Below are 21,141 nucleotides of genomic sequence, written 5' to 3'. Positions count from 1 at the left end.
ATGTTTTTTTATTATTAACTCATTTTGAAATCATAGGTCCAGTAGGAGTAAGCAGGGTTCAACATGGACAAAAATTGGCTTTTGAAGCACTTACACCCTGAGAAGGGCTAGAAGCACAGACACACACCCGACCTGCTCCCTCGGCAGACAGCAGGTGAGTCGGGGGGAGAGTAGGGTGCTCGACAGATAGCTGTATGTCCAGGGGTGAAACATTCCGCAGTCATGCTCTTTTTGTATTTGTTTCTATTGTGATCGAAGGCCGTGTGAGAGTGTGGAGGACAACCTGTCTTTGTGTGTATGCTTAAAGATCCAGGATCATATGCATGGTGTGTTACAAGAGCTGCCATAGCCTGTCGAAACAGCTCGACCTGTGTTTGTGTCCCAGACTGCGGCTCCATGTGGGGATCTGCCGAGGCCTCCACCACCCACTCACACACTCACAGCAGCAGTTTGAAATATGAAAAAAGCAAATTATACAGATATAAATATAAATATAAATATATATATAAATATATATATATATACAAAACTAATATTTTGAAGTGTTTTTAGCTTTTTCAAATATTGTGGTACGAGTTGTGCATTGTTTTTTGAAGAAGAGAAACAAAAAAAGATTAAAAAAAAGTTGCTGTTTTTATTTCAATGTCCTTCTTTGGTTTGAGTTTCCTGTTCAATTATTTTTTTCTTTCTCTTTGGTTCACTGGATTTTCTGTTCAGCACTTTGAAATCATAAACTAGTTCTGATTATTCTGCCCGACTGTGTCCTGAGTTCTGATTTCTTTTAACCAAATAACTCTGATCAAAGTAAACAAAAGCGCAAATTTGAGCTGAATTTATACAAGACACGTGTTTTGTGAGTGTGTGTGTGTGTGTGTGTGTGTGTGTGTGTGTGTGTGTGTGTGTGTGTGTGTGTGTGTGTGTGTGTGTGAACACAAAAGCCTCTTGACAGGTAAAAGACCTCGTCTCTCTCCCGAGGGACCCTTAGGCTCTCACAGAGAGTGGAGGGGGATTAGGAGGGTGAGGAAAGGGAGGGGGGTCTTCATGTTAGCATGAGGTCCAGATCAGCCTCCAGCCTCGTTAAACACCATCGATCGCCACGGTGACATTTCCCAGCACATGCCGTCTATACTGTCACTGCCATCACTCACACACTCTCTATCTCTCTCTCTCTCTCTCTCTCTCTCTCTCTCTCTCTCTCTCTCTCTCTCTCCCTCTAAACCAGGTGATTGATAGTAACTGTGGTAGTGAAATTATGAAAGCTCCATCTATGTCAATGATGGACAGGAGACAGTTGACCAAAATAAAGTTCAGACTATACATTCTCTCTATGCACCATTTTGAACATGCCCCACATAGCATAAGAGCTCTTTATCTACTCTCTAAAAACATTTAAATGTGTTTTTTCCCAAAAGTTCTAAACACAAGAAAGAGAAACTAGGTAAATGGCGCAGTCTGATTGCGGATGCATGTGTGTCATGTGACTGTACCAAACACCTCTTGTCCGAGCTTCTAATATCTCTGTATTCAATCAGCAAGCAGGAAAAGACCATTCACACCTGTTTTTGTGTGAGTAGCGTGAGTGTGTGTGTATGTGTTTTTAGATGTGTGCAAATATGAATGTGCTAATCCAATTCCCAAAACAGAGACAGGTAAAATAACACGTCTGCTAAGCACAGAGAGCAATGTTTTGAACTTGAACACACACACACACACACACACACACACACACACACACACACACACACACACACACACACACACACACACACACACACACACACACACACACAGTAAGCTGTCAGTCTACAGGCTAATCGATTAGTCTTGACAGATTGCAGATACTCCAAGAGTTTTAATTAGACGTCCCATTAGAACATAAATGCACAGAAACAGATACATATGCACACACACACACACACACACACACACAGTCACACACAGCTGTTTTTCTTGCTGTGGGTTCATAACTTATTCTAATCTATTCTGAAATGTAAAATGACTTCTTCCAGCTCCAGATTTATAAATGTAAAGCTATTTTGATATCTCAACCAGTATTCAGTACATGCTTGCATATTGTCTAACTGGTATTACTAAATAGAACACTTAGCAAAGGAGTAGTTAATGCTTTTCTTACTATTATATGTCAGGTCAAGATATCTGCTTTAAAAAAAGGTTTATAAGCACTAAGCTATAAGGATGTGCCCATCACACCTGCTTGATGCAGGAGGTAGGAAGGGAACAAAGCTCCCTGCTGGCTTCCTTTCCTGCTGACAAACTTCCTGGATTACACTGAAATGAACAGCACATGGGTCCTCCTGAGTTTAACATACAGACACACATAAGCACAAACTGTAACACTAATGCAGAAGCACATGCAAACACACACAAACCCAAACATTTTGATGACTTGCTTTTTTGCACATTCACGATGGTTCCTCCCACTCAGTCTGCACCTCTGGGAGTCCCCTGGAAGTGGACAGACAGACTGACAGACTCTTACTCACACACATACACACATACACATGTGTACAGTACCAGGGGAAATCCCCTGTAGCTGGGGACTGTGTATTTTGCTGTGGCCCCTTGCATGGAGCATCCGCTGGAGGAGGAGTGTGTGGGGAGTTGGCCTAAATGTCAAAGGTAAAAGGTGGTGAAAAAAGAGAAGTGGAAACATGCAATAGACCCACTCACAACGGCTCTCAAAGAAGAGGAGGGGGAACCCCAATTTGTGATGTTGTCTGGCTCCAAACACAACACAGACAAATATTATCACAATATATGTTTATTTTCCACCGATGCTTTTTACCCATTTAGCCAAATGTGAAAGGCAAAAATCTATCAAAAAATCACTTTTTTATTTTTTTTTTATTTTCTCTTCTCTGGTTTTGACTTTCTAAAAGTCAGAGCTGTGTTAAAAAGTAATTTTGGGCCTGTGGTTGTTTCCAAACCAGTGAACTTATTTATTGCCACAGCTTGGAATTGTGCCTTCTCCCCATCCCTCTGATAATCCAGTAGACTCTTCTTTCAAATTATTCTATTGAGTCTAATGAGTAAAAAAAAAAACTTAAAAAAACTTCAGACGTCCTGTAGCTATATGTGCAAGGTGGAACGTAAAATCCTCAAGTCATTTATTTAGTGGCTAATATCAACCATTTAAATAACCCATTTATCATCTTGAGAATGTTTTATAAAGCTATATTTCTTGGTTCCTTCTTGTTTCTCTCTGTTTTATATATTTGGGTTGGAAACAAAAACAAACTTTTTCAGGTTTTTATCTTGGGCTTTTGAACTTTTGTCCACTGTTTCCACAGTCTTCTGACATTTTAAGACCAGACAACAACTGGTGATTAGATAAAACAACTACAATACAGCAATAACCCATGGTTGCATTGCATTCCCCATGACATTTAACCAAACGATTCAACCAAGATAAAGCTTTAACCCATATTTACTGTGAAAAGGCTTCTATGTGGATTACAAATGTGAATTTTAATAGTTATGATAAGAACTGATGGCTGGTACACATTAGTATTGTAGTCTGACTATTTCATGAAACCATTCATTCAAATGTGTATCATACCTGGGGGCTTTAAACTCTTTCCTTGTGAAATGAAGACATCAGCCACAGGACAACACCATCAAACCGAATCAATATGTTGGATAAACCCTTACATACCGAAGAAGATTAGGGCCACTTTAATAAAAAAAAAAGGGGCCAATATATTATAATAATAATAATTATTATTATTATTATAATTATTATTATTATTATTATTATTATTATTATTATTATTATTATACTGAGATCCATCCATCCATTATCTTGACTGCTTATCCTGTTAGGAGTCAAGGGGGGCTGGAGCCTATCCCAGCTGGCTTCGGGGGGAAGGCAGGGTACACCCTGGACAGGTCGCCAACGTATTGCAGGGCTAACACAGAGAGACAGACAACCATTCATGCACACACTCACACCTACGAGCAATTTAGAGTGATCAATCAACCTGGTGAGCATGTTTTTTGACTGTGGGAGGAAGCCAGAGTACCCGGAGAGAACCCACACATGCACGGGGAAAACAAACTCTACACAGATAGGCCGGGGATTCTAACCAGGAACCTTCTAGCTGTGAGGCAATAGCACTACCCACTGCACCATCGTGCAGCCCTACATGACTTTAATATTAGAATTCTGACTTCAATCTCATAATTTTTACTTTTTTCTTAGAATTCTGACTTTAATCTCAGAATATTCTGACTTTAGTCTCAGAATGCTCTGACTTTAATCTCAGAATATTCTGACTTTAATCTCAGAATATTCTGACTTTAGTCTCAGAATGCTCTGACTTTAATCTCAGAATATTCTGACTTTAATCTCAGAATGCTCTGACTTTAATCTCAGAATATTCTGACTTTAATCTTAGAATTCTGACTTCAATCTCAGAATATTCTGACTTTAATCTCAGAATATTCTGACTTTAATCTTAGAATTCTGACTTCAATCTCAGAATATTCTGACTTTAATCTCAGAATATTCTGACTTTAGTCTCAGAATGCTCTGACTTTAATCTCAGAATGCTCTGACTTTAGTCTCAGAATGCTCTGACTTTAATCTCAGAATGCTCTGACTTTAGTCTCAGAATGCTCTGACTTTAATCTCAGAATATTCTGACTTTAATCTCAGAATATTCTGACTTTAGTCTCAGAATGCTCTGACTTTAATCTCAGAATATTCTGACTTTAATCTCAGAATGCTCTGACTTTAATCTCAGAATATTCTGACTTTAATCTTAGAATTCTGACTTCAATCTCAGAATATTCTGACTTTAATCTCAGAATATTCTGACTTTAATCTTAGAATTCTGACTTCAATCTCAGAATATTCTGACTTTAATCTCAGAATATTCTGACTTTAGTCTCAGAATGCTCTGACTTTAATCTCAGAATGCTCTGACTTTAGTCTCAGAATGCTCTGACTTTAATCTCAGAATGCTCTGACTTTAGTCTCAGAATGCTCTGACTTTAATCTCAGAATATTCTGACTTTAATCTCAGAATATTCTGACTTTAGTCTCAGAATGCTCTGACTTTAATCTCAGAATGCTCTGACTTTAATCTCAGAATGCTCTGACTTTAATCTCAGAATGCTCTGACTTTAATCTCAGAATTCTGACTTTTTTCTCATATCAATCATATATATATATTTTTTTATTTGACCTTAATTGTTTTCTTTTTTCAGTGGCCCTGATCATCTTCCGTACCCCAGAAGGATAATTTAAAGAAAAAAAATCCCTAATTTGTCTTTTGATTTAATTCAAGAGGTCACATTATTAATGGGGAACTCATTATGCTGCGGGTGCTGGTCGACGTCGGAAACTTATAGTGGACGCACCAAGGAGAGGGTTGTTTACAAACAGAAAAAAAGTGTCGGAAAGAAACTGAAAGGGATGCCGAACATTAGGAAATGTATGTATCATTCAATATCATCATCGGCATGGAGGCTGTGAAGAGTCGTCAACGAGGATAGATTAAAACTTGGTTTGTTTTTCCAGAGGTAAGTCTCACTGAATGGTTCTTAAGTTTCGATAGGCTGACTCATGGTCCACAGGAGAAAAGTGATTCAAGATTTTCAGGCTCAATCAGTGGGTAAGGAAAAACCCAAGATCCTATAATTACTATCTAATTGTTAAGGGACTGTTACCTTTGGTTGTTACTCGGCTAGCTCACAGCTCAACCCTGCTAGTCTTTAGTTTATTTAACTCTTAATCTGAAACTGAAGCAGCTGTTTAACATCACGTGGGCTGACACTGTCAGTTTCGACTCTGAGGGCAGCTGAATTAACCTCAACTGTGTTTGCAATAACCCTATGATTAATATGATTTTAACAGCTTACTTCATCCCACTGTAGAGATTCAGATATAAAGCATGTGTTTAAACATCACAGTGCGTTGCTACATAGGGTTAAAAATGTATCATAGAACAGCAACAGTATCTAATCATTTTTTACAACAAAATGATTCCCAGGAGAGAGTTAAAGCTGCTGTTGGTAGGAATGGTGTAAAGAATGTTACTTTTGTTCTGCTGGGTTTGGAGAAAAGGTCATAATACCCATCGATACTCATCGGTATGTGGAGTAATTTGAGATTATCATGAAATCTCTATGTTTTCCAATGTCTATGTATAAAGCAATGTTATCATTCCCCTAGTTCCCATTATGACAGACCAATCATAGCTAATCTCGGATCCTCTGTCCTGGTTGGTTAGGGGGCGGCTCTTACTACATCCTCCGATTCGTTATTAGTCCGGCACAAGCGACAACCTCTGGTCTAAAAATATGAGTCCAATGTGGAAGTGCTAAAAACTGCAGTTCATTGAGGATCCGCTTGAGGCTGGCTCTGGAAGTACTGGAAACCACATACACACTAATTCAAAAAAGCTGATCTTTACTGCAGAAATAAACATGTTTACAGCCTGGTACAAAATACAATTGTAGTCTGGATAGCTCATTTCTCGATCGGCACACACTTTAAGGGGTTGAATTTTTTTGTAACGCAGCAATTTCGAAGATATTGAGATTACGAGTCTTCCAATGAGAGGCACAGCTGACCTGATTGACAGGCGGGAACACTGTAGCTGTTGGCTAGGAGGCTCAAAGCCCGCCTCTTTACGCCACAATCGCTCGACAGCAGCAATATGGCTGCCGCTGACGATTGGCCTCAAAACAGCTCTTCAGACACAGATGGGTGACATCACGGATACTACGTCCATATTTTATACAGTCTATGGTCCGGCACTATCATGACTCCACACGCCGATCTGTGTTGGGGGGCTAAAAGGAAATCTGGTTGGGAAGTCCCTCTCTCTGAACAGATGTTTACTCTGTGACTACCAACAGAAGCATTAAGTCCCCGTCTTCTTTAATGTCATTGCGTTTGGTGTCGTCACTTCTTTTAACAATAAACTTACTATTTTTGTGCTAAACAACAAAATAAGACATTACTTTAGGCTTATACAATTGCTGAAAGTGTCAATCAGTGTTTCTCTGAGATTTTTTGGATGGAATAGTGAATCAAATTTATTAACAATGAAAATGCATTCTTGGTCTCCTTTCAGTTCTTGTTCTTTTGGATTGGGAAACACAGGAAAGCTTTAAAAAATGCCCAGAGCCCATGGTGATGTTTTCAGGCCAGCCAACCAGAAAAGAAAAAAAGTGGAACTACCCCGAATTGACCAAAATCAGACTGAATTCATTTGACCTACAAATTTTAGAAACCTGGAAACAGAATATGTTAGGCAATTAGCCATCAGTGTTTGACTAATCGATTAGTCGCGTCATCTCTTCAGTGTGAATATTTTGCCGTCAACAACTCGTACTTATCTCACTCTCCTCACTAAAAGGATGGTGTCAAGAGATTTGCTAATACGTCTTATCGAGGTGCCAATTTTAGATGTGTGGGCTAAAAATGTGTGCGTCACTGAGTTTATTCATTTGATTTACGTATTTATTAAAAACTTACTCTGCTGGTATTTCTGTGGGGGCAGTGAGATAAAGCTGAGCAGGTGGAGTGTCCGAGTTGGTGGACACAGAGGTGTTGGCTGTGGGCAGTCAGCAGGACACATGGCAGAGGAGAGCCACAAGCTGACACTGAGGCGCCTGGAGGCACCGATCCACAAGTTTATTAAAGTGGCTCTTCCCACGGACCTGGAGAGGCTGCAGAAACACCACAGTAACATACTGAAGGTGACGGCTCAAATCTGGCTCCCCACATGATCGCACTATCACATCCGCTCTGTCACTTCCGGTCCACAGATGGATAACACATAGTTTTCTTTCATTTCTTTTTCAGTACCAAAAGAACCAGCAATGGGATCGCCTTCATCAGGAGCACATCAATGCCAGCAGAACTGTTCAGGTATAAAACAGTGCTCTGTAAACTTCCTGAGGTTAACCAGTAAGGCACTTAACAATCTCTTCATAACCTTGACTACCATATAACTGCCATCTTTCACGTCATCACTGAGGCAGTTTGTGTTTTATTCAAGTCAGAGCCTCACAGATATGTGAATGTGAGGATTGTTTAGAAAATGCTGTGACTCATTGCCTCAGAATTCCTGAACAAGCATGACCATGCAACTGCAGACTTTGTATTTTCTCTTACGAATTGTCTTAACCCTTAAGAGCTCAGTTTTAAAAAATATATGAGTTTCTTTCTGAAAAGAGTTGGACTGCTAAGAGAGAATTTACCCCTGAACCGACCAGTTGAACCTCACCACCCCGGCATCAACAAAGTAAACTTTGTTCCTTCAAAGTAAAAGAAAAAAGCAGATTAACAGTCAGATTTTCAAAACAAGGTCCAGCTTTTTTCTGTTTTTGATGCTTTCAAGATTTTTCTTTGCTGTTCCAAATAGATGGGGTTTCCTCGATGCAATTCAAGAGTTAGTTTTTTTGTACCTGATCTAAACTTTTGAAACTTTCATTTTTATTTTTGTTGTAAATGGACATAATAACATTGAACAAGTGAGGACTAGGACATTACATTACACACTTAAGTATTATAGACAGGTACAGTACATAACAAATGCATTCAGACAAACAGAAAAAGTTAAGAGTCTTTGTGTTTATAGCAATCACATTTTCCCCAGAGCGTATCCCCCTTCTCCTTTTGATGGCGAAGAGCAAAAGTAATTTTTTCCATACTGCGAATAGAGTCAATAATGTTTTTAAGTAGTTTAATGGTGGGAGGGTTCTTCTGAAGCCAGCCTCGTGTTATAGCTTTCTTACCTGCAGCAATTGATATCTTCAGAAGATATGTCTCTCTTTCTGAGGCCTTCAGGTATTTTCCTGAGGTACAAAACAATGAAAGAAGATTCAAATGATATTTCTAAAATCTATTAATTAAGTTATTGTTATCTATTAATTATTGATTAAGTGTTCCCAAAACTTCTTTTTAAGGTCTTGTGTGACAACTTAATCAACTCCATAACAACTGAGCCACCACATCAGTGTATAAAGGCAAAGAGATGTGATTCAGTGTAGAGCTGGGCGATATTGAAAAAGATGTTGTCACAATAACATATTTCATATCAGTCGATATCAGTAATTGTCACAATAAATATCAAATCATTATTTCATTTAAGTGTAAAGGCAAATTTTTCCCCCTGAGTGAAAGTTGAAGAAAGCAAATAGTTTGCTAGCTTGAGTCTGGAGTTTAGCTCTCTGATGAGCTTCTTGAATCCCTAATTTTTGACGGTGCTAACAGGAAGCAGGTGTTTTGAGTGAAATTAGATTTTAGTGAAGTCTTTTTGGGAGATTCAAATTTTTCTTTAATGTTGGTTGTCAACTAGCATTTAAGCACCCCTTCCCTTTCCAGTGGTTGGGGGGTGTAATTACAGGTTTAAATATATCACAATAATTTATATAATTATTTATATAATAATATGATTTACAATTTCAGTCAATTTATTTCAGTATTTACAGAATGTATCAAAATTTACAGAAAACACATAACACAAATAAAATGACATTGAAAATAGTAATAATGATAATAAAATAATAATGATAGTACATAAAAAACTAAAATATTTTTATTGAACATTTTATATATTTATATCGAGAAAAATTATATCACGATAATTATCGTTATCGAATTATCGCCCAGTTCCCTAGTTCCCTGAAAGAATAAACAAAGTCAAACTAAGTAATGTACTGTTAGCTTGCCCAAAAAATGTATCATGTGTTTGTATATGCAAATCCAAGCATGCTGCTCATGCAGAGAATATTCCTCCTTGTAAATTAACTCTCTCTAGTGAAACGTATTCTTCAAATTCAGGACAGAAAAAGAGCTGCTACCAAACCTCAAATGTAGTGTCTCTCCTGTGTGTGTAAGCTCTTGCTCACATGTTCACATGGTGGATGTGAATGCCTTGGGGGAAGTTGTTGCCTGGATGCCACCGTGTCTCTGAAGGTGAAATAACTCCAAACAGGCACACACCTATCCTCTCACCATTCCCCTGCAAACTCAAGGGACACACAGCAAGTGCTTTCTCATGTCTTCATGGTGTTAATCCAGAGTAGGACATAGTCTACTCTGTGTCATGTGTGTGTGTATATGTGTGTGTGGACGTCTGTTCCATATTGCAGACAGATAGATAAACATGCTAGAAGGGATGCAGATGGATGGATCATCTATTCAAGGCTGCCTACCTTTGTCCCTGATCATCTTCATTGCTTTTACAAACTGCAGGCTCTCATATTTGATTGACATTTATTCCACTAGATTAGCGCATAGCTAGCCATCAATAGAAGCGCTGACAGACTCCGTACCGCCTTGTACACTGTGAGACAGGGGAGCAGAGTCAATACTGTTCTATCATGAATATCTGCTATTGAGAGTGTGTTTTAGCGCTGGTTCAGTCACGGTTAATTTGCAGTCTGACAGGTTCCTGACCAGACTTTCTCTGTGTTGATCGCTGCTTTTCAGTTTTATGCACATGTATGTTTATTCATGCAGTGTAATTAGCAGAATGTGTTATCGGCAGCACGTTGACCCCCTGAGCCCGGGTCGTGCCTCGGCCTGGAGGGCTGATGGCTGGGATGTAATCCTCCTGTCACCCTCAAGGCATGGGAGGGGACGAGGAGGGGGGCTACGTCTCATGACTGAACCTTGTTAAACCCAGACCCCAATGCACACATACATGTTTACATACATGACAGTTTACTTGGATTCTAGCCTAATGGGCATTCTCTAGGGCAGGGGTTCCCAAACATTTCAGCCTGTGATCCCCAAAATGTAGGTGCCAAAGACTCGAGTCCCCCACTGTCCCACGAAGTAATTAAATGTTGCCTCAAAATTAATTTACCTACATGCACATGTGGCTGTGTTTCCTGTGCTGCTGTGAATCAACCTGCTGCTACTGATCTTTTTGTCTATCAACTTTTAGCTAACCCTAACCCGAACTTTAGGAGTCATCTGGCAACAAAGAAAGGCAGAAAACTGATGACGTACTTATTTGCAGGGTTTTATTTCAAATGTAACTACTAAATGTAACTACTATTTTTGTCTACATTTTTGCAATAATTAGATAATTAGATTGTTGAAGTTGGTTTTGTTGTCAGGCAACATGAAAGTATAGATTGGTATTACAGTCATGGCGTGTCTTGTTTTTTTTTTTGCTGGTAAAGCTAGATTTAACCAAAAAATGGGCGTACATTTGCTTATTCAGTTTAGATATTCTGTGATTTTTGGCCAAAACTGAATACTTTTCAGTCACCAGTGTGGTTTAAAGCGTATGTATATTTGAATTAACACTGTTTCAAAACTAAAGATTTTAGCTGTAAATGAAATGACTGAAATGAGCATGATCAACAAAAGTAAACTAGACCATCAGTAACAAAATTGATCACTGTATAAAGTTAATTAACAGCACAATGCCAAAACAGTCGTTTCTATATTTTCCATGCCAAAGATTCATTCTGAGCTGCACATTTGAAATTTAAAATAAAGAAGGATGAGATCAGCCCTACTTACACATGTAAAAGAAGAGATCAGAAAGAAAGTTTTGCTGTCCAGGGTTGCCAAAAGTATCATTACCCAAAAATTCCTCCCAGGAGCTTTGAATAGGGGGTCTCTGGCTCTTTTGTCAAGCTTTATATTGTCCCTCTGATAGCTTTGTAGTAGCTGTACGTGATTTACAGCTCAAATAAATTCTCTACTTATCTCAGGCTGGTGTCTTTGAAAAAACTTAGTTTCAGCTCCCAGCCCCCCAGCACTCTGGAGGCCTCCTTCACTGTTGCAATTTTAAAAAGTTGTGTTTCTCTTTTAAAAATCATACATTTACCCTTTTCAGGCGATTCACCAACTGGTTATGTCACAAGCTCAGCAAATCTTGTGTAACTTTCTGAACGAGCTTTTCAGAGCAGCCTGCAGGCTCAATCCACAACGTTTACTGCACAATTTGGAACTTTAACCACATTTAGTATTTACCTCCATCATTTTAACTTAATGTTTTTTTCAAAATATGAAATATGCATTACATCACCTCTTCAAATAAAAAAACAACCTCAAAGTGTGTTACTGTAAAGCACTGATTGCAATTAATTTTCCAGCTTTGACCAAAGATTTTCTAGCCACAAATACTGTGCTGTTGTTATTTTATTATCACATGATTACACATTAAATACGTACCTCTTTTATTTTTCTAAACCAGTAGTTGCTAATGGCATCTAAAATAAATAAGGCTGTAACTAGAGGTGTTCTGATACTGGTATTAGTATATTAACACCTCTGTCCACGGCAACTTGCATTTTATTCTTGGTTTGTCTGCTCTTTCTCTGATACTGATCCTTTCTCTGATGTCCCAAACCCCTGCCTCTTCTCTGTGTCCCTGCAGCAACTGAGAGCGAACATCAGAGAGATGGAGAAGCTGTGCACTCGGGTCCGGGCTGAAGATGCTGCCTCTCTGGAAGCGCTCATCAAGCCTGTCAGAGACAGGGCGTCAGCTGCTGCACAAGACTTCCTGCTTCTAAACTCTAACCCAGTACCCTGGCCCGTGCCAGCACCTGCAGCTCAGCCATCCAGCTGTGTGTCCAGCAGTTGCAATTCTGATGAAGACATTGGCGAGGATCCGGTGTCTGGCCAGCAACTTCAGCTCCGCCTTCCAGAAATCCCTTCAGATCAGAGTGCAGCAGAGTCTTGGGACAACCTGGAAGAGGTATGCATATCCGGACCAAATAAATTCCTCACTTTTTGGACGATACCAATAACACAGAGACTCATATAAGTCAATATGTATATTGTATAAGTGTTCATATGATACAGGCACTGCACTGCTGCCTTTTCCTCAATATTTACAGTCCCTTGGACCCTTTGTCCACACAAATATAAACAAGTCATTGTATCTTTGAATCCCAACTTAATTCAACTAGCTTTAACTACAGCATTAGCAGAACCTTGTCTCCTTATGCTTAATGAAAACACAGCAGTAATAATATTTGACTTCTGCTGTCAGTTCTGTTTTTGCAGTGAGTAGTTGATCTTATCTTTTCAAAATATTTTAGCTGGAACTTGAAAGTTATTTTGTGCATTGGGGCTGCACAGGCCATCACATCATCGTCATTTTTGTCCCAATATTAGCATTTGCAGTTCACACCCTGCCATTGTTGAATTCATTGCAATTAGTAATAAAAATGATCTTTGTTGAACAAATTATTTTGTTTCTCACTCAGCATGCGTACAATATACCTATTAGATGGGTATAATGATAATTTCTTTATGTCTTTTCTTTTCTTTTAAATCTCTTTATTGGGGTTTTTTTATTTTTCCAAATTCAAATTGCAAAAGTCTGAGACATTATTATCCATGCCTGACACAAAAAACCAAACTGAATAATGTATAAATGACCAAAGGATCTACAAAACACAAGTAAAATAAAATAAAATATGAAAACAATGACATAAAAATTAGATTTAAATGGTAGTAATACTACAACAATACAACAATACAACTTGGAGGATGTCAAGTGCCCTAGATTTTGTTAGGTTATTATTTTTTCATGGGGTTGTTTTTGTTATAGTGGTCTATAAACAGCTGCCATATTGAGTAAAACATATTTATCTTTCCTCTCAGGGTAAATTTTATTTTCTCTACCTGCAGTGCTTCATTACATCATTCATTAAAGCGAGATAAATGAGAGGTTTTTAGAGTAATTATTCTCCTTGCTAACAGCGTCATAAAGCATATCACATTCTTTTGGTTGTTTGATAAAGAGCGCTCCGTAGCATGTGTCCTAACCCCAAACATTGCAAGATCTGGGTCTGGTTTGATATGTTTCTGGAAAATCTCTGATAAACTTTGGAATATTTTGGTCCAGTAGGTGGCGATTCTTTACGTCATTTTAATGCAGTTAGATGACTCTACAACTAGTTATCGGCTCCACTCAGATGAATTGATCCTTATAAATCAAAAAAGAAGAGATTTTTTTGGATTCAGAAGGGACACGTTTCAAACACAGTTTTGGTTTAAACCTATGTACCAGCAGATAAACTGAGACAATTTAAGTTATAGCAGATGAGCTTTTTTCTACTTATTTGACATCAATATCGGTTATTCATGCTGAGATAGTTTGGCAACACGCCAAACAGTGTGCTCTTCCTCCAACAGACATTTAGACATGTCACATATGTAAAGAACCAGTTACTAGCTCATCAACACTGACTCTGTTCTGACAATGTGACAGTGAGATAGCATGAGCAACAACAGCATCTGACCAGAATTCAGCTGTAACTAATTTCTTTTGGTGCTTTTCCTGCTGTGACAAGTCTAACTTTTCCCTTAAAACAGGCTCACGTTAGATTCAAATCAAAGCCCTGAGTAAAGAGTGCAAGATATAAGCCTCCATCTTTGTCCTGTGAGAAATGTTGCTGTGGTTCATAGCAAGTGCAAGGTTATCTATTGCAGCTGACCTCTCTTACCTGTTTGTGCTGACATATTCACTCTCATGCTGTGCTTCTGTACACAAGGCCCAGATGAATTTTCACTGTCGAGTTTGAAGCTGTAGGTTTGTATAAAAAGCAGCATGATGCCTTAATATCAGTGTTTGTGTCTCTCCTGTAGGACCTGAAGCAGCTGAGTGGCTTAGTGACGGAGTTCTCTCTACTTGTCCATGTGAGTGTTAATTCTTCTGCTACATTCACATCTCTTCACTGTATGCATTTCTCTCTCTTACATGTGTGCACAGCTACCCCTGTGAGCCAAAAACAAAGTGACAGAGGCTGTTCGCCTATAACATTTCCAGGAAGTGGTGTGTGTATTTGACCATGTGTGCTCATGTTGCCTGGTGAAGCCCCTGTGAGAGCAGGTTTCACAGATCAGCTCAGTGCTGCTGGGGCCCCAGAGGCCCCTCACCAAGGCAAGAGGGAGAGAGATTGAAGAGGAGACGAGGACCAGAGGGAGGATTTGGGTGTGTGTGTGTGTGTGTGGGGGGGGGGGGGGGGGGGGGGGGTTGTCCAAAAGCGCAAGGAACCAGGGATACATTGGAGCAGGTGGAGAACAGACGGTGCAGATTATCACTCTATCCTGAGGGATGGAGGGAGAAGAGCAGGATGAGATTAACAGAAAAAGAAAGAGAGAGTGAAGATGTAGTTAGGGGTGAAAGCAGGGGGGTTGAGAGGGTGTGGGTAGAAAGAGCATAGACATGTTGTTGTAGTTACTGAGGGTGAAAGACGCCGTTAGGGGAGTAATACTCCAGCTCTCAGACACACAGAGGAAACACTGAGTGAGTGCGTGGTTGTGTCTGTTTCTGTACATGCATCATGTTGGTAGCTGTACCGATGTTTGTGTTCACATGTAGAGTTTTATTTTTTGCATGTCTTCAATCAGTCAGCCAGTCTCTATTTAAATGAGACAAGTCATAACAAATGAAGACATTTAGAAATAGTGCACAGTAGGCACAGAAACTCATTAACAGAGTTTATGTGTTTTCTGTCTCAAAACTGCTCAATTAGGTTTTAATAGAAACATGGAAAAAGGTTCAAATCAGTTGATTTCATTAGATTATTATTTATTATTATTTATTATTTAAAAGGACCATGCATATTAATTAACACTTCTGTAATTATGCCAGAGTTAGCCAAAAGGCTAGTTTACATCAGTAGTCCCTTGCCAGATGTTAAAAAGGCTCCCTAAAAAGATCAAGATTAAACCAAGATAAAATAGGGTAAAATAAGATCAGAATAAGAAGGTAGAGGACAAACCAAAACACAAACAAACAAGAGAAGAAAAGAAAAGTACAAATAGCACCATGCGATTAAAAATGACTAAAAGCTACATAAAGACATGATATGACCATCTTTGAGAAAGTGTCCATGGACATAAAATACATGGAGCAAGACAATTAGGAAGCAGCAATGAGGAAATGTTAAAGAAGACACATGCAGACACAACAGGACAACATTTAACAGTGCTATACATATTTGCATCAGGCAGTGACTATCAATCATTAAACTAGCTGCATGCAATTAGATTCAGTTTGTGTCGGTTGTGGTATTTTTGCCTTTGTTAAACATGACTCCTGAAGAGAGACAGGAAACGTGTGGAGTGAAGAGCAGGGCTCGTGGCATGCGACCAGTTGACAAGGACAATCTGCTCTGTGCACAGAGCTTCTGCTTTCACAGTGAGGCCGACTGGCGCTCCAACGTGAATTACTTAACAGTGCACTGTTTACCAAAACTTAAGCAGGGAACATTTTTTGAGGATGCACAAATCAGCAAATTAAAAAATATATATTTTCCTTTTGATTACAAACATTTTGAGTCATCTGTGTGACTGTTGAAAATTGTTTGCCCTTATTAGACAAGATCTACAGCACAAATGTTGCTTAGTGAACATGAGCTGGGGACAGTCCTCACCTTTTCAGCCTGAAGTTGTGAGGCCTGAAGAACATTTGATGTAAAATGATCCTCTTTGGAGTTGGGGCAGTTAGAGGAATAACTAAATCAAAATAATAATGAACCACTTCTGACTTTGAATCCGCCAAATGAAGAGTTACAACTAAAATCCAATCCAATCCATTTTATTTATAAAGCACATTTTAAAAACAACAAGGTTACCAAAGTGCTGCACAACAAATACAAACAGTAGAAATAAATAATAGTACAATTTGAAATACAGTACATTAAAAGACAAACAGAGACCAACATAAACTCTCATGCTGTATTAAAAGCCAAGGAGTAAAAATGAGTTTTAAGACATGATTTAAAAGTATCCAGGGTGGGGGGCATTTTGACTTGGGTGGGTAGTTCATTCCACAGTTTAGGAGCTACCACTGAAAAAGCTCGGTCACCCCTCGTCTTAAGATGCATCTGATCAGCAGACCTCGGTGCTCTGGAGGGAGCGTAGATGTGTATGAGGTCAGAGATTTACTGAGGTGCCAGACCATGTAGTGACTTAAAAACAAACATTCAAATCTTAAAATTAATTCTTAAACGGACAGGGAGCCAGGGGAGGGATGCGAGGACAGGGCTGATATGTTCATGCTTGTGGGTTCCTGTTAAAAGGCTAGCAGCCGCGTTTTGGACTACCTGTAATTGAGGGAGGGAGGCCTGGTTAATGCCAGTGTAAAGTGCATTACAGTAGTCCAAACGGGTCGAGATAAAAGAATCAATCAGTCGCTCAAAATCATTAAAAGATACAACAGATTTAATTTTGGATAAAAGCCTCAGATGATAAAAATCTCATCGTGCAGAACAATGCGGCTGTGCGTTAAGGTCTCAGACAAATGGTCAAAAGCCAAAAAAAGAGATATTGAAAGGAGATGTGGTCTGTTAGTGGTGAGGAGTTAAATATCGGTAATATGGCTTTACTTTGTAGCTCAGAGTTCAGAGGTGAAGGCGGGAGGGCAGTTACTATGGAAGGGTGAGGAAGAGGAGAAGAAGAAACGTGCTCTGGTTTGTTGTTTGGTCACTGTGTCCATCCAGCTCTCACATGGAGAGAGACAGCTGCCACTCTGAATATTTCATGAGATTTACACAATACCACACACACACACACACACACACACACACACACACACACACACACACACACACGCACACTTTCTGTGTTAACTTGTGCCATGGAGCCGAATTTGGACACAAAAAAACATACTGTATGACAGGTGGCTGCTCTGTCACTTGTGTGTGTTTTGCATGTGTATATTTAGGTGAATGTGCTTGTCTGTGTGTGTGCTTGTCTGTGTGTGTATGTGTGTATGTGTGTGTGTGTGTGTGTGTGTGTATGTGTGTGTGTATGTGTGTGTGTATGTGTGTGTGTGTGTGTGTGTGTGCGCGCGCTCGCTCATGTGTGCTTTTGTGTGTAACCTCTGTGCATCAGTCCCAGCAGGAGAAGATTGACAGCATAGAGGACAACGTCAACACAGCCGCTGCCAACGTGGAGGAGGGGACCAGGAGCCTGGGGAAGGTGTGTATATATATATATATATGTGTGTGTGAGTGTGTGTGTGTGTCTGTGTCTGTGTGTCTGTGTCTGTGTGTGTGTGTCATGATGATCTGTGTGTGTGTGTGTGTGTGTGTGTGTGTGTGTGTGTGTGTGTAGTGTTTGGGAGATGGGGAGATCGATGGCACTTTGCCTCCCAGCCATTCCACAGCGTTTGTCCCTATTGATCCACTCGAATACGGAGGAAAGATGCAATTAAGGAAATAGAGAGAGGAGAGGAGGGGAGGAAGAGTGATAGAGAGGTGACAAGAGAGAGTGTGTAAGTGTGTCCGTGTGTGTGCGTGGCATTAAGGAGAGGTTTGAATGACTGTTTAATAGTTTTTCAAGAGCAGCATTTGGGCTTCCATTATCAATTCAATACACTCTTACACAGCGAGTGTAACTCAGAGAGACGACTCAGTGCCCTTCACACATATTACACACTCGAGATGTTGAACTTTTTGTCTGTTCTACTCAGAGTGAATCACCTGTTCTTGTTCATCTACAATACAAACACACACAAGAACACTTCATCTTACTTTACTCCCCGTCTCATCCTTTTTGTTTTGTTGTGCAGTAACAGAAAGGTAAATGATGCTCATCAGATGAAGAACTCCTTTTTTGATCTCACACTTTCAGGAACATAATGGAGGTGTGAAGTCATTGGACTCTAATTACACACTCAGAGGTGGTGATGATGACACAGTCGTGATTTTTGTGTGCTGAAGCAAACCTTTTACTGCGCACACGAGGATGGCAAATAACCTAGAAAAGAAAGACTGCTTTTCTTTGCAGCTTTTTATCCCCGAGGCTGTGTTCATCCAAAGTCAGAACTCTGAGATTAAAGTCAAAATTCTTACTTTTTTTCTCAGAAAAAAATAATTAAAGAATATATATAGGACCATAATTTCCAGAATTCTGAGAAAAAAGTCAGAATTCTATGATTAAAGTCAGAATTCTGAAATTAAAGTCTGAGATTAAAGTCAGAATACTGAGAAAAAAGTCAGAATTCTGAAATTAAAGTCTGAGATTAAAGTCAGAATTCTGAAATTAAAGTCAGAGATTAAAGTCAGAATACTGACTTTTTTCTCTGAATATTAATAATAATAATAATAATAAAAATTCAGTGGCCCTAATCCTCTTCCATATGAAAGGTCTAGAAAAGAGATCCCACTTATGTTTTAGTACATGTGGTATAGCGAGCTGATCTTGGTGTTTATGTTTGTGATTCAACTCCTTTGTGTTCTAATTCCACATAAAGGTGAGAGGATAAACCAGCAAACAAACCCTAGACTGTATTTAAGGTGTCATACACCTAAAGGACAAAGTGAATTCAGGTTTCCATGTATTTAAGTTCTCTGAAGTTTTAACATTTCTAGAATAAAAGTCTCTAATCAGGTTTTTTTTTTTTTTTATTAAACTGTTAATTTAAATTCATTTCACCCAAACAGGAAGCAATAAAGGTTGACCACTCTGCTGTCTGTGCAGGGGGAAGACGGGAGGGAAGAGGGGGGTGGGGTGTGCATGGAGATAAAGCAGATGAGAGGGGTGTCAGATGTTTTAATGTGTTTGAAAGCTTGTAATCTGTCATCAGGTCAAACCGCATTACACACACACACTCAGTCCCTCCATCCTCCTCCACCTGCACCCAGACTCCTTTTAACTCTGCTCAGATGAAATTAAAATTCCCTCGACTGCCACGGGGGTTGGGACAAGCAACGCTGGCTTTTGAACTAGATTAATTTAATGGTGAAGTGTTAATCAAATGTGTGTCCCTCTGCTAGCATGTGTGCGTGTGTGTGTGTGCGCGCGCATATGTGTATCATTAATTGTCATCAGCAAAAAGCACCTTCTACTCTGATGATAGCAGTCGTAATAACACACAGGCCACATCTCTCTGATTTCTCCTAAATGCCGATAATGAAAAGGCTTTGAAGCGGCCATGGAAGGGGTTGATTTTCATTTGCTGGCTTGTTTGTGTTTTTCTTTTTCCTCTTTCGTCTTTCCGCGAGTCGGTGTGTGATCATGAAAGGATAGAGGCGTCTAAACTCTCTCGCAGACTCTCTTAAAGCCGCGACTAATGCTTTCCAAAGGTGTGTGTGTGTGTGTGTGGGTGTTAAATGAGAACGTATCTCTTCTTCCTGTCTCTCCAGGCGGTGGGCTACAAGTTGGCGGTGTTGCCGGTTGCCGGGGCACTGCTGGGCGGCGTATTAGGAGGTCCTCTTGGCCTACTGGCTGGGTTCAAAGCTGCAGGGGTGGCTGCTGCTCTGGGAGGGGGAGCCTTGGGCTTTGCAGGAGGAAACCTGGTACAGAAACAACGCAAAGCCCGAGTGGAACTACAGATGAAACAATTGACGGCACCACCACCGGAATCACCGACAGAAGCAGAGTCAAGCAAGGACAAATGACCCGGCAGCTGTGGTCAGTTCTCTGACCTCCAGAGCTGAAAAACCACAAAGCAAAAAGTAGACCTGTTCACATGCCTTAAAGACACTCAGTCAGATGTTAACAAGTAGTATCAACAGCCTTATTCATGAGTCACAATCTTTGACGTTCAGATGTGAATGATGTTCCTGTAAGGACATGAAGCTCATTTTATACACGCGTTACTTTTTTTATTGTGAACACACTGTAGCAGTTAGGAACACTACAGCTTTTAGTTTGAAGTGGCTATGAGCACATTACATATCTTAAAAGTATCCTTTGCACCTAAGTTGAATCTATATTTGGAGAGTTCATTTGCAAAAACAGATAACTCACTTTTAAAAAATTTAAAAAATGTTTCAAAAAACACACTTTTTCTATTCCTAGCTTTAGCTATCAGATGTTACCAGAAACAAAAACCTGGTTTTGTTTTCCTCAAGCTTTTTTTCCCCAAATAATTATTTTACAAGCTTTGTTTCCAGAAATCACGCCTCAGTGTTCCTTAATGCAGAAACTAATATTCCAATGTGAACACACTCACACCTGAGACTACAGTATATTTATTCAATAATGTAAAAAAAAAGTGCTCTGCTTAAATATTTGAATAAATTATACTGTTTGTATTGAGACCTGCTTTTGCAAACAAAGAGCAAATATTGCACAAAGAGGCGCCAAAGTGTAAAAACCTGCCATGTGTTGATTATTACCCTGCTGCCAATAAATGTGTTTTTTCAACATTCATGTCGCTCATTTGA

The 21,141-nt window shown here is 39.5% G+C and overlaps 1 protein-coding gene across 2 annotated transcripts; it reads left to right on the top strand.

The window, feature by feature from the left end:
- Nucleotides 1-5,360: 5,360 nt before the first annotated feature.
- Nucleotides 5,361-21,125, top strand: stx17 (syntaxin 17). 2 transcript variants are annotated; one of them, XM_034696883.1, is made up of 7 exons: nt 5,361-5,547; nt 7,536-7,734; nt 7,841-7,906; nt 12,384-12,704; nt 14,606-14,656; nt 17,861-17,947; nt 20,116-21,125. In XM_034696883.1, exons 2-7 carry the CDS (start codon nt 7,612-7,614, stop codon nt 20,368-20,370), a joined length of 903 nt encoding a protein of 300 aa, XP_034552774.1. In that variant the 5' UTR covers nt 5,361-5,547; nt 7,536-7,611; the 3' UTR covers nt 20,371-21,125. The 2 variants fall into 2 exon arrangements, with proteins under 2 accessions (XP_034552774.1, XP_034552775.1); XM_034696884.1 differs by having other exon boundaries at nt 7,527-7,734.
- Nucleotides 21,126-21,141: the final 16 nt, after the last annotated feature.

This window comes from Notolabrus celidotus, chromosome 12, assembly GCF_009762535.1.
Source record: "Notolabrus celidotus isolate fNotCel1 chromosome 12, fNotCel1.pri, whole genome shotgun sequence".
NCBI lineage: Eukaryota > Metazoa > Chordata > Actinopteri > Labriformes > Labridae > Notolabrus > Notolabrus celidotus.
Note: the sequence above shows the minus strand (reverse complement) of the source record. Positions and strands in the feature narration are given on the sequence as shown.